General features: G+C 40.7%; 3 protein-coding genes across 3 annotated transcripts; 1 reads left to right on the forward strand and 2 right to left on the reverse strand.

The window, feature by feature from the left end:
- Nucleotides 1–233: 233 nt before the first annotated feature.
- On the forward strand, nt 234–979 carry LOC133736225 (uncharacterized). Its single transcript, XM_062163667.1, has 2 exons — nt 234–389; nt 484–979. Exon 2 carries the CDS (start codon nt 494–496, stop codon nt 869–871), a length of 378 nt encoding a protein of 125 aa, XP_062019651.1. The 5' UTR covers nt 234–389; nt 484–493; the 3' UTR covers nt 872–979.
- LOC133736223 (pentatricopeptide repeat-containing protein At2g15630, mitochondrial-like) lies at nt 906–6,793 on the reverse strand. Its single transcript, XM_062163665.1, has 3 exons — nt 4,701–6,793; nt 3,873–3,951; nt 906–1,553 (listed from the first exon to the last, which is right to left on the reverse strand). Exon 1 carries the CDS (start codon nt 6,695–6,697, stop codon nt 4,817–4,819), a length of 1,881 nt encoding a protein of 626 aa, XP_062019649.1. The 5' UTR covers nt 6,698–6,793; the 3' UTR covers nt 906–1,553; nt 3,873–3,951; nt 4,701–4,816.
- On the reverse strand, nt 2,245–3,548 carry LOC133736224 (uncharacterized). Its single transcript, XM_062163666.1, has one exon. It carries the CDS (start codon nt 3,276–3,278, stop codon nt 2,388–2,390), a length of 891 nt encoding a protein of 296 aa, XP_062019650.1. The 5' UTR covers nt 3,279–3,548; the 3' UTR covers nt 2,245–2,387.
- Nucleotides 6,794–11,834: the final 5,041 nt, after the last annotated feature.

Here is an 11,834-nt window from a genome sequence, read left to right on the forward strand (position 1 = left end):
AGGAATTTTTTTTTTTTTTAATTTTTTTATTTTAAGAAAGAGTAAAAGGGAAATTTTTGTGTTATTTGGTCATTAAATTTATTTGATGAGTCACATAACAATACACAATATCAAGCTCTGGTCATTTAATTTTAACTGTACTCTTGTAAGTAGGAATAGAAAATATGGTGTTGCACAATTGATGATGGATGGCAGAGTAGCCTAATTTGTAGGCTCCTAGTAGTCCAAATTTGGGCTAGCCCAATAATGTTTTGCTACACACACATCACATCAAAGAATATGAATTGTATTTGCCTTTTGTAGATAGAGTAATACAGACCACCAGTGGATTATCACTGGGTTCTCTAATCCACTGGCTCTCCAACATACACTGCAGAAAAGGAAAAAGGGTTCCTCATACTTCTCGTTTCCTTCAATTTTCATTACCAAATTGAATCTTTCTGTAGTGTCTAAATCCTTGTATTCTTTGTCTATTCCTTTCAGAATTTTCGCAATGGCAACAGCCTCGGCAACATTCTCACCAGCCATGTTGACCACCACAGCCACAGTTGCTAAATCTGGGAGGAAACCAGCAAACCAAGTCCACTATATTTCAGGGCTCAACTCATTTTCTGGACTCAAAGCTCATAACACTGTTGCCTCTCTTGGTCTTCCTCAGTGCACTGACCAGTCCTTTGCCAACGTAGTGAGCTCCTTGAGAGCTCCTTCACAGAACCGAGGCAGAGGTGGAGGTGCACTCTCATCTACCTGCAATGCAATTGGTGAGATTTTCAAGATTGCAGCAATCATGAATGGACTCACTCTTGTTGGAGTTGCAGTGGGATTCGTTCTTCTTCGAATCGAAGCCTTCGTGGAGGAGTCAGCTGAGTGAGAATTCTCAGATACCCTTTAGTTGGTTTTATCAGTTGTTTATCAAGATTCTATCTGTGTATTATTTCATTTTCATGTGATGTAACAATGGCTTTATATTTTCTTCTTCTGGTAAACTGAGTTGGATATCTCAGACAAACTAGCAATAGGCATCCAATCTAACAAGAAGTCATATGAATAGCATTTTAGTTGGTGTCAAGAGTCATATCCTACCACTATGAATACAATTCCATTGGTTAAACAAACCAGTTCACAAAATAAGATATGAAACAAATTTCTCTGTCATTCTCGTATATGCTTGCATCTTTAAGCTTGAGATGCTTCAAATTGAGCAGCTTTCTAGTAAGTCAAGACTATAACTGAATGTTTACACCATAGGAGGGGCTGTATTACCACTTTCAGGTTCATCTTCTTCCCTTCCAAGCTTTCTTCCTTTGTTTGGTTTGGTTACAAAAACTGTTGCCAATTTCTCATTATTTCCTGGACTGTTCTGTTCACTTGTTTCCCCGCAACAAAAATCACTTGACAATTTCAAAACCCCATCAGCATCATCTCAAGCTTTTGTTTGTCATCTTGACAACCCGTTCAGATACCTATATCTTCTCTTTCAACCTCTTAGGACAACCACTTCACCATTTCATAATTTCTTGCAAGAATGACAGCTCTTTACATTCTATCCATTGCTGCACAAAAAGCACCGTAAGGAATGAGTTCTTGATTATATTAGCAATCCAAGGTTTTTTTATATAGATTTCTTAAGGAACAAACAAGTAGAACCTGGCCATTAGCCAACAACAACAACAGAGCATAAAGCATACTAAAACTTAAGCTACTGTCATCTGTTTAAAGAAATAACAGAAAATATCATTTAGGACAAGGCATGCTCCACTGCAAGTAGCCTTGAAATTTTATATTGCTAGTCAGATAATTCATCCATTAGTGGCATAAGTTGGTCAAGTTAGGAGAAATTCGATAGTTTAAGCATTCGAGAGTGACATTTTTGTATTCTTGCATATGGTTTTGTAATATCAGCCAGCAAGTTGTGTTATCATATCTTATTGGGGACGAAGGCATGCCAAATTTTCTAGTTCACTCACAAATCCAAGTCATCATAGGCTTTAATATTAGACTTCCATCAAGTATTGCTCAGCATTTAGCTAATATACCAGTAAAATAAAGACCACTACTTAGCTGCAGACAAGATTGGGACTCATATAAAGTTATTTTTCTCAAAGATTGGCATTTGCAAACCTCCTGCAGTGTTCATGCATGTAGGGTAGTTACTTCTACATGCGGTTCATGAAGGTACAATGCTACTTTTCAATTTCTCTATAAACGAAAAAGTCATAGATGTTCAGGATAAAATATATCATATAGTGGAAAACTATCAAAGGTTTATTTCTCTCATTAAAGCTCAAAGAGACATAACCAGCACAGTTTTGATACATTATTCACAAGTCTAGAGTCATTATTGTCGTAGAAAGGACATGAGCTACCCACATTAATTACTAAGTTTTCTAAGGATGAGCTTCCTTGAAATCATTTATGACTATGGGGACATCTGCTCCTCTGCTAGTATGGAGTTGCTCATACTCCATTGATACTCTTGGAATGCATTTGCCAGCAAACTTCAGGCATGTACATGCTGTGAATATCAAAATCCCAGAAAGTATCCAACTAAATTGCAAGTTGGCCAATGCCCTTGCCCTAAATTCTGACTCACTTGATCTACAAGTAACTGATGATCCAAGCATGTTATCACTGCTACCCTCGATGAGACTGACAACACAGCCCTTCGGAACAAACTTAGGAACCCAGAGCATGAATCCCATGTTCATAAACCAGCAACCTTGGAATACAACTGAAATAGACAGAACAAGTGCTGCAGGAAGACTGGTTTGGCAACAAGTTGCTGCTAAAGCTGCCATAACAGAAGCAAACACTATGAGCTGTAATAACCAATGGTAATGCCCTTCAAGACCAACATGGTCAGTGGAGTGGAAATGGAGAAGGAAAAGCTCTTGGCAGAAAACAGAGGCCGTAAGCAATCCAACGACCCCAGATAGGATTTGAAACGAATTAATAAACTCAGCTGAAAGCGTAAACCCTGCAAATATGGCAAGGTGGAGGAACATGGTTGCATGCTCCAAATTATGGAGCTTGAAGGAGAAGTTAAGAAAAGGGAAGTCTAGAACTTGCATAATAATTGCAAATACAGAGAAAGATAAGATGAAAATGAGTTCCAGGTGTTTAATAATGGAAAAAGGGCAGTTCAATGGGTACCAAAACCTTACTCTAAAGTTACTAGGGCCTTTGAGAAAATAAGATCTGATAGTGTTGACGGTGTGCCATAAACCAAGAAGGGTGAGGGCAAAGCCAGGTACTATGTGCCCAATGAACGTGCCCATCGCAAGCTTTTCTCCACAGATCAGGGTTTCTGGTACATGATCTGGAGATGCTTAATTCACAATCTCCAAACAGAGCTTAAATACATGAAGCCATTGCAGGTGGCACTGAATACTAAAAGCAGAAAACGTACATTCTGGAAAATTTTCAAAGCATTTGGTGCATGATGCATGTATTTCCACACGCATAATTGCACAAGACGACACTCAGCTATGAGTGACACTCCAAACAATGGATATCCTAAATGGAAGTGTCACCTCATGAAGAAGATTAATGGTGTTACTGTTACTTTCAACTGTCAAGACCATTGAATGAAGTTGTTTGGATTCCAGGCTGATTAATTTAATTTGTTTCTTACAATCACTTGGTTTTCTTTTGAAGCATGTAGACTATCCTTGGTATTTATGAATTAAAGGTCCAGAATCTTCAACAAAGGACTATAGGAGTGCAAGTAGTGGAGAGTGAAGTGGTTTCAATATATGAGTATGGCAAATAAGATATTCCCACTTGTTCAAGATATTTCATTATCTCGTGGACTTATTCAACAAAACAATAGTATAATGATAGTAAAAGTTGTAAGATTCCTGGTATATTACCTTGCCACAAAATGAGTGTACCAAAGTGATTGATTTCTGAGTCCAAATCGCACATAGTAAAAGCTAAACTTCTTAGCACCTGAAAAAAAAACAAAAAAACAAAAAAAAAAAAACAAAAAGTTTAAAGCTTGGGAGCATTATCGATGAAAAAGTTGGGACAATTAAGAAAGCTGAATCAAAATCACATTATTGAGTTCATTTTTAATTATGTTAATGCTTGCATACACCCACTGTCCTAGTTCTTTTTTGTTGGAAATGTTAGGAACTCTTAGGATTCCCCTGTTTTTACCAGGTAACAATCCGGAGGCAATTAGAAATCATGATTATCATTGAAATAGTTTAATTTGTTTTGAGTTATAACTTGATTTGAGTCATTTTAAACTAGTCTGACAAGAGTCATATACTCATCGCAATTAATCCAGTTTATCTTCTTTTTGAAGTAGTTATGTGTTATTAGAGTTGGAACTGAAAGGAAACAAGCGACTGGATATGCCTGCTCTAAAAGTCTAAAGCATGTATCAAGATCTATAAAAGTTATTGAACTACAATTAAATAGCAAAAATACATTCACTGCAGAAAATGGCTGATTCTCCGGCTGTAATTAACTTGGCAACATTACTCTCTTTATGGAGATTGCCTTATTTTCATCAATTCCAATCACATCGAAACTCAAGTATAATGTGTATGCATGCTGTAGCTCAGTGCCAACAAAGAAATCAAGAACTACACAAAAGAGGCTACATAATCTTACAGTAAGATGTTCTTCATAAACCCAATCACAGTTCATTCTGAATCAAGTTCAACAATACTATTAAATGCGATAGGTACCTGAGCTGAGCTTGTCAGGTCATCTTCAAAAAGTAACCAAAAGAATCTTTCAGAACCAGAATTTGCGTTCGAGAACACCACTATCATTAGAAGTACAATACACGGAGAGAGCCACTTCATGAATCGCACTTTCTGAGAAATTCCTCAACATTCTCAATTCCCTCAATCAGAGAGTAATATGTGCTGTCATCGGGAGTAATCCCTCTGCTCACCATTTCTTTAAGGAGCTCTTGAGCAAGATCACCTTCTTGGTTTTTGCATAGACCTTTTATAAGAGCATTGTACGTTAGAAGTGTAGGATTGAAACCTCTACTCAACATTTCGTCTCGAACTTTGAAGGCATCATTCATATCACCTCGTTTACTATGTCCACTAATGAGGGTGTTGTAACTAATGTAATCAGGCTTAATTCCTTTTCTCTTCATCTCATCCAGAAGTTCCCGAGCTTCCTCAACTTTCCCTGTCCTGCAGCGCCCTTGCATTAGGGTATTGTAAGTCACTTCATCTGGATGAACCTTCATTTTGTCCATCTCCCTCAAAAGCGAAAATGCACGCTCCATATTCCCATTAGCACAATGACCATCAATCAAGGCATTGAACATCACAAGATCTGGTAGAACACCCTTACGCAGTATCTTCTCAAACAAGTCATCTGCCTCATTCATTCTCTTCCTTTTACTCAAAACATAAATAAGTGATGTATAAGTTTCCTTAGTGGGCTCTATCCCTTTGCTCAACATTTCATCGCGAAGGATAAACGCTTTCTTTGCGTTCCCAGCCCTGCAATAGCCATTAATCAGGATATTATACGTAATGGCATCAGGAACCATTCCCTTCTCTTCCATTTCTCTAACCATGCAATCAGCTTCACTCACCCTACCTTCCATAAACAATTCATGAATCAACAAATTGTAAGTTGACACCGTGGGCATTATACCCTTCTTCACCATCTCATCTCTATAACCGAAAGCCCTGTCCAGATCACCCTTATTGCAATAACCATCAATCAATGTGTTATAAGTAACAGCACTCGGAAGCAGCCCAATTTCCAGCATTTTATCAAAAAGACCAGACGCTTCATCAAGCCTTCTCTCCTTACACATCCCACTAATCAGCAATCCATACGTGTAAGAATCCGGCAGAACTCCTCTCCCTTTCATAGCACCAAAAATCATCTGAGCCCCTCCAACTCTGCCTCTCAAACAAAACCCATGAATGATAGTATTATAAGTAACAACAGTAGGCTTAATCCCCAAAATCTCCATAAACCCAAGAAACTCCTTTGCCTTGTTCAACTTGCCTTCTTTGCACAACACATTAATCATGATGTTAAAAGTACAAACACTGGACTTGATCTTCAACCTAAACATGTCAGCATACAAAACCCAAGCCCTCTCGGTTCGATTCAATTTCGAAAACAAACTCAACAATTCATTACAAGTCTTAGTCCTAGGCATAACATTTCCACTCGTCATCAATTTAAAACACTCAAAAGCCTCATCAGCCCTCTTCAATTCACAGCAAGCACTTACCAGCAAGTCCAAAACGACGCCGCTTTGGGCAGTCAAGCGCACTCGGGCACGAGCCAGCGAGTCGAAAACGTCCCGAACCGGAGCAATGCCGCTGCCGAGGAGTTGCTTCAGGAGCTCCAGGGAGGGTTTTGGGGAAGGGAGGGCGGCGACAATGGCGACAGCGAGGCATTGGGTTTGGATTTCGAGGCGGGGAAAGTCGATGTGGGATGTGAATTGATGGACGAGGTGAGGGGTTTGGTGGAGATGGAAGAGGGTTTGGGAGATTAGAGAGGAGGGAAGGTTGGGCGGAAGGTGTTCGATGAAATGCCACTGACAAGTTTGGATGGAATTGAGGAGAGAGTGGTGGGTGATGGGTGGAGGAGGGTCTGGTTGGGTGAGGGAACAGAGAGATTGGGTTGGGAGGAAAATGGATCCCAGTTTTTGGGGTTTAAGGGTCTGAGGGTTTAGGAGTCTGTGAGATTTCATCGTTGGCTAAGAACAAATGGGTTTGTGATTTTGTGAACGGCAGAGAGGAGAGTAACAGGTTTTGATTGAAGAGATGTGGTGGAATGGGTTTATGCTCGGGGTACATGTGAGGCAGTAAAACTATATTAGTCATATTACCATCCCAAAGGTAACGCGAGGTAACTCCCAAGTAAAAAATGATTTCTGCAGATTGTTTAATCGTGGCTGTTTTTCTGTAGAAGATAACGTGTATATCCTCAAATGATGAAGAGAATAAAATTGTCGCCTAAAATACAAAAGTAATACATCGTTTACTTTTTTTTTTTTAGAGGAAGACGACAATCTTTATTGATCATGCAAACTAGTGAGTACACACTTGAGTAATAACGTTACTCAAAGCTGGGGGAATGGAACCTTCCCAAATATAATGAAAATCTGAAACTAGAGCAGCTTTTGCTAAGTTATGAGATGCTACGTACATTAGCATCTCTGCCAACATAAGACAAAGTAGACAATAAAAACCTAATATCCTCCACCAGTCTTCCCAATTCCGAGATGTCCTCATTTTCATTTGCCTGGACCCCAAGCACAACAGTCAAGCAGTCAGACTCAATGGTAATAGGGGTGAAGTGAAACTCCTCCACCAAACTACAGGCTGCCCTCACTGCCAATGCCTCCATCACCACTGCAGATTGCGCAAAAGCACATCGACCACATGCTCCTCCAACAACCAAACCAGTGCTATCACGCACCACTACTGCCCAACTCCCAGCACCACCTGAAAAAGCGGCATCTGTATTGGCCTTTAGCCAACCAACTTGTGGAGGCTGCCACACTCTAACACTCCTAGTAGCCTTCATATGCACAGGTCTGGATGCCTTGAAAGCCGTAAAGAAAGAATTCAATTGGAAAAGAATCTGATTCATGGAGAAAAGTTTATCTGACCAAACCCGACTATTCCTTTCTTTCCAAGCACTCCAAACAATCATCAATAGCAACGCAAAATTTTTTTTAGATAATATGCGTTGGCACAAGGTAAACCAATCCACCAAAGAGCCCGCTCTGTTAGACCTTGAAATCACCCATTCCAACCCCGGACAACTACCAATTAGATTACAAACAAAATTGCAATCTCTAGTGATGTGAGCAACAGACTCATCTCCATTATCACAAAAACAACAACCCTCCCCAAGAAAGACTCTTTTGGAACGAAGATTATCAATAGTTGGGAGAATAGAAGAACATACCCACCAAATATGCACCTTAACCTTACCAGGGACCTCTGCTATCCAAACTGCTTTCCATAAAAGAGAGGAGTCTGATGAACTAGACGCAGAAATAGCATGTAAAAGCTCAAAAGCTAACTTGTAGGCACTCTTAGTAGTGAAAACACTCTTTGAGTCGAAGTGCCAAATCATCCTGTCATCAACATGCCTCCTACTGAGAGGTATAGAAAGAACAAGTGCAGCATCCTCAACATCAAAACAATCTTGTACCAACCCTGTATTCCAAGCTCCAGTTTCAGACAACAACTCCGAAACCAAATGTATATCATCTCTTCTTCTCATGATAGGCCGAAAGAGATAAGGCCTAGGCAACCACGGATCCTCCCAAATCCTCACCCGTTCTCCATTCCCAATCCTCCATCTTAGACCTTTGACAAGGACTTCCCTAGCTTCAAAGATACCCCTCCAGCAAGCAGAAGGTGTACGGGCCACTGGAGCAGAAAGAAAGTCTCCATCAGGATAATAACGAGCTTTAAATAAGCGACTAACTAGAGATTGAGGAAAATGCAGAAGCCTCCAACCCTGCTTAGCTAAGAGAGCCAAATTGTGAGCAAACAAGTCACGGAAACCCATCCCTCCCAAATGCTTTGGTTGGCACAATTTCTCCCAAGCCAACCAGTGAATCTTCTTATTATCACCTCGACTTCCCCACCAGAACCTGGCACACATCTGTTGCAAAGAATCACAAAAATATCTAGGCAGCAGAAAACAACTCATTGCATAAGAGGGCAATGCTTGAGCTACCACTCTAATGAGCAAATCCTTCCCTGCACTGCTTAACAGTTTACCCTGCCAACCCTCCAATTTCTTAGCCAACCGCTCTTTAATATGAGCGAAGGGCTCAGACAGGTTCCTACCCAAGTACGTAGGTAAACCAAGATATTTATCATGCTTAGCAACAATTTTCACACCTAAGAAGCAAGCTAATTTCTGCTGTAACTCGACATCAACCTTGTTACTGAAAGCAATACTACTCTTAGTAAAATTGACCTGTTGCCCAGAAGCTGCTTCATAATCTTGCAATACAGATTTAATCTGGACACATTCTGCCATAGTAGCTCGCCCAAACAACATACTGTCGTCAGCAAATAAAAGGTGATGAATTATAGGAGCCTCCGGACAAATTCTAAAGCCTTGAATAGTACCTTGCGTTACTTTCCTATCCAACAACACTGAAAAAGCCTCTGCACATAGAAGGAACAAGTATGGGGAAAGTGGGTCCCCCTGTCGCAACCCCCTAGTTGGAGTCAGTACGCCACTAGGTTTGCCATTAATCAAAAAAGCATAGCGGATTGTAGTAACACACTACATGATAATATGAACCCAAGTCTCGGCAAATCCCATTCTCAAAAGAACTGCTTCCAGAAACTTCCAATCCATACGATCATAAGCCTTACTCATATCCATCTTAAGAGAAAAAACACCCTCGGAGCTAGATTGACAATTATGAATGTAATGAGAGAGCTCATTAGCTACCAGAGTGTTATCTGTTATCAACCGCCCAGGAATAAAGGCACTTTGAAAAGGAGAAATCAACTCAGAGAGGAAAACCTTCAGCCTGTTTGTGATAACTTTCAAACAGATCTTGTAAATAACATTACAAAGAGCAAAGGGCCTCAAATCACTAACACTCTCCGGGTTGGAAACTTTAGGAATCAAACAAACGTGTGTGAAATTAATTTCTTTAAGCATCTGACCTGTGTGGAAAAAATTTTGTACTGCCGCCACGACCTCACCTCCCACCACATCCCAATACTGCTGAAAGAAAAGTGGAGGCATTCCATCTGGACCCGGTGCTTTAGTGGGAAACATCTGGAACAAGGCAGCCCTTATTTCATCTGCAGAACACGGTGCACACAAAGACTCATTCATATCCTGAGTCACCCTAGGGGGTATAAGATTAACAACATCATGCAAACTGTTGTAGTCCGAAGAAGAGCCTTTGAACATTCCTGTAAAATAGTCCAATACAACTCACTAGCCGGACCCCTTGATTGTCAAAGAGACCCACTAGCCGGTTCTTAGCACGCCGGTTAGAAGCTTTCCTATGAAAGTACTTAGTATTCCTGTCACCATCAGATAGCCATGATACCTTCGAACGTTGCTTCCATTACACATACTCATCATGCAACAGACCATCAAGTTTCTGCTGTAAAATAGAACTCTCCGCCTGATTAGCCTCAGTGAAGGGCTGGTCCAACAGAGCCTGTAATCTAGTCCTCAACAATTCAATCTCCCGGCCTCGATTACCAAAGGCAGAATGTTGCCAATTGTTCAAAGAGAAACGTGTCTGCATTATTTTCCTCAACACTTGGAACATCGGCCTACCCTCCACCATTGGGTTCCAACCTGCACAAATGGCATCTCTACAACCTTCATGTCGCGTCCAAAACCCTTCAAAACGAAAGCGCCTCCGTCCCCGCACCACCGCTAATGGAGGAACAATGAAAGCCCCCAAAAGCACGGGCACATGATCACCGTGAACTGGAGGGAGATGGTTAACAACGGCTGCAGGAAACATAGTGGACCATGACGTCGTTGCAGCGACCCTGTCCAGCCTACTACTAACGCCAGCACCGCTCCAAGTAAACGGCGAACCCCGATAACCCAAGTCGATCAATTCGCAGTACGACAGTGCGTCTCTGAAGCCCTGCATCTGCCCCTCTCGCCTAACCACACCGCCCTCCTTTTCATATCATAAGCGTGGAGTAGTTCGTTGAAATCACCTAGGACAATCCATGGCAGATCAGACTCATCCCTAAGTTGCCGCAGCAAAGACCAGGACAAATGACGCTCCGCCGTGGCAGGATGCCCATAGAAACCTGTTAAGCGCCACAGAGCCCCACCCATATCAGCAGCCCTAATTTCCACGTCAATGTGGTGTGCATATTTGGAGCGAAAACGAACGTCGATTCCATCTGCCCAAAGCATGGCAAGCCCCCCGGATTGCCCAACACTCCAAACTGCTTCACAATTTAGATACCCCAATTGCAGGCGTAAGCCATTCATATAGTCCCAGTCGTGGACTTTAGTTTCAGAAAGAAAGATGATCGAAGGCCGCTTCTATTGAATTAGCCTCGTCAATGCTTGGACGGCAGCGTCATTGTTGATGCCACGACAATTCCATGCAAGAATCTTCATCAGAAGGAGCCTAGAAGGTGCTGCGCTCAAAACCCTAGCAGAGCGCCTTTTTTAACTACAGAATGGTTTATATCTTAATTGTAATCATTCTGCATACAATGAAATTTAACTTACATCGTTTACTTCTTATTTATGATACAAATATTAATCGTGAAAGCGTTGTCAACCGATCTTTCAAATATTTAGAACTACAGTTAAATTTTGTTAAAAAGAGTTAAAAAAGAGTTACCACAAGAACCTCTAATTGCCAATCTTTCATATCATTCATTGCCAGGTCTTTTTTGCATTACGTCGAAAGAAATTAGAACTCCTGCTCTACTTTAAATCTAAGCTAATGAAGGACAAATGTTCTAACCGTCTCATCACCAACAAAAAATGTGAGTTAAGTTTAGACAATCATGAGACAAGTTATATTTACTTTATTGATGACCGTATCACAGAAGTAAATCAACCTGACGTGAATGATTCACTCTTTCATATTTTTACTTTACTTTAGCATTATTCATATTCAAGAGATGTATTGGAAGTCAGATATCTATACACAATCCCTTTGGTTTACACTTCAGGGTCACTGCTACTCTTTCCACCAGTGTTCTCATTAAGATTTCTATTGACTGCAAATCCACAATGATGAACAGGTAAGGAAAGATAACCAGTCCTTGCAATTCCATCTTACATTGAGATCTAAAAGCTTTTGCAGATAGTGACTAAAGTGATACCTTTATATTGGC

The sequence above is a fragment of the Rosa rugosa genome, chromosome 3 (genome assembly GCF_958449725.1).
Source record: "Rosa rugosa chromosome 3, drRosRugo1.1, whole genome shotgun sequence".
Lineage (NCBI taxonomy): Eukaryota > Viridiplantae > Streptophyta > Magnoliopsida > Rosales > Rosaceae > Rosa > Rosa rugosa.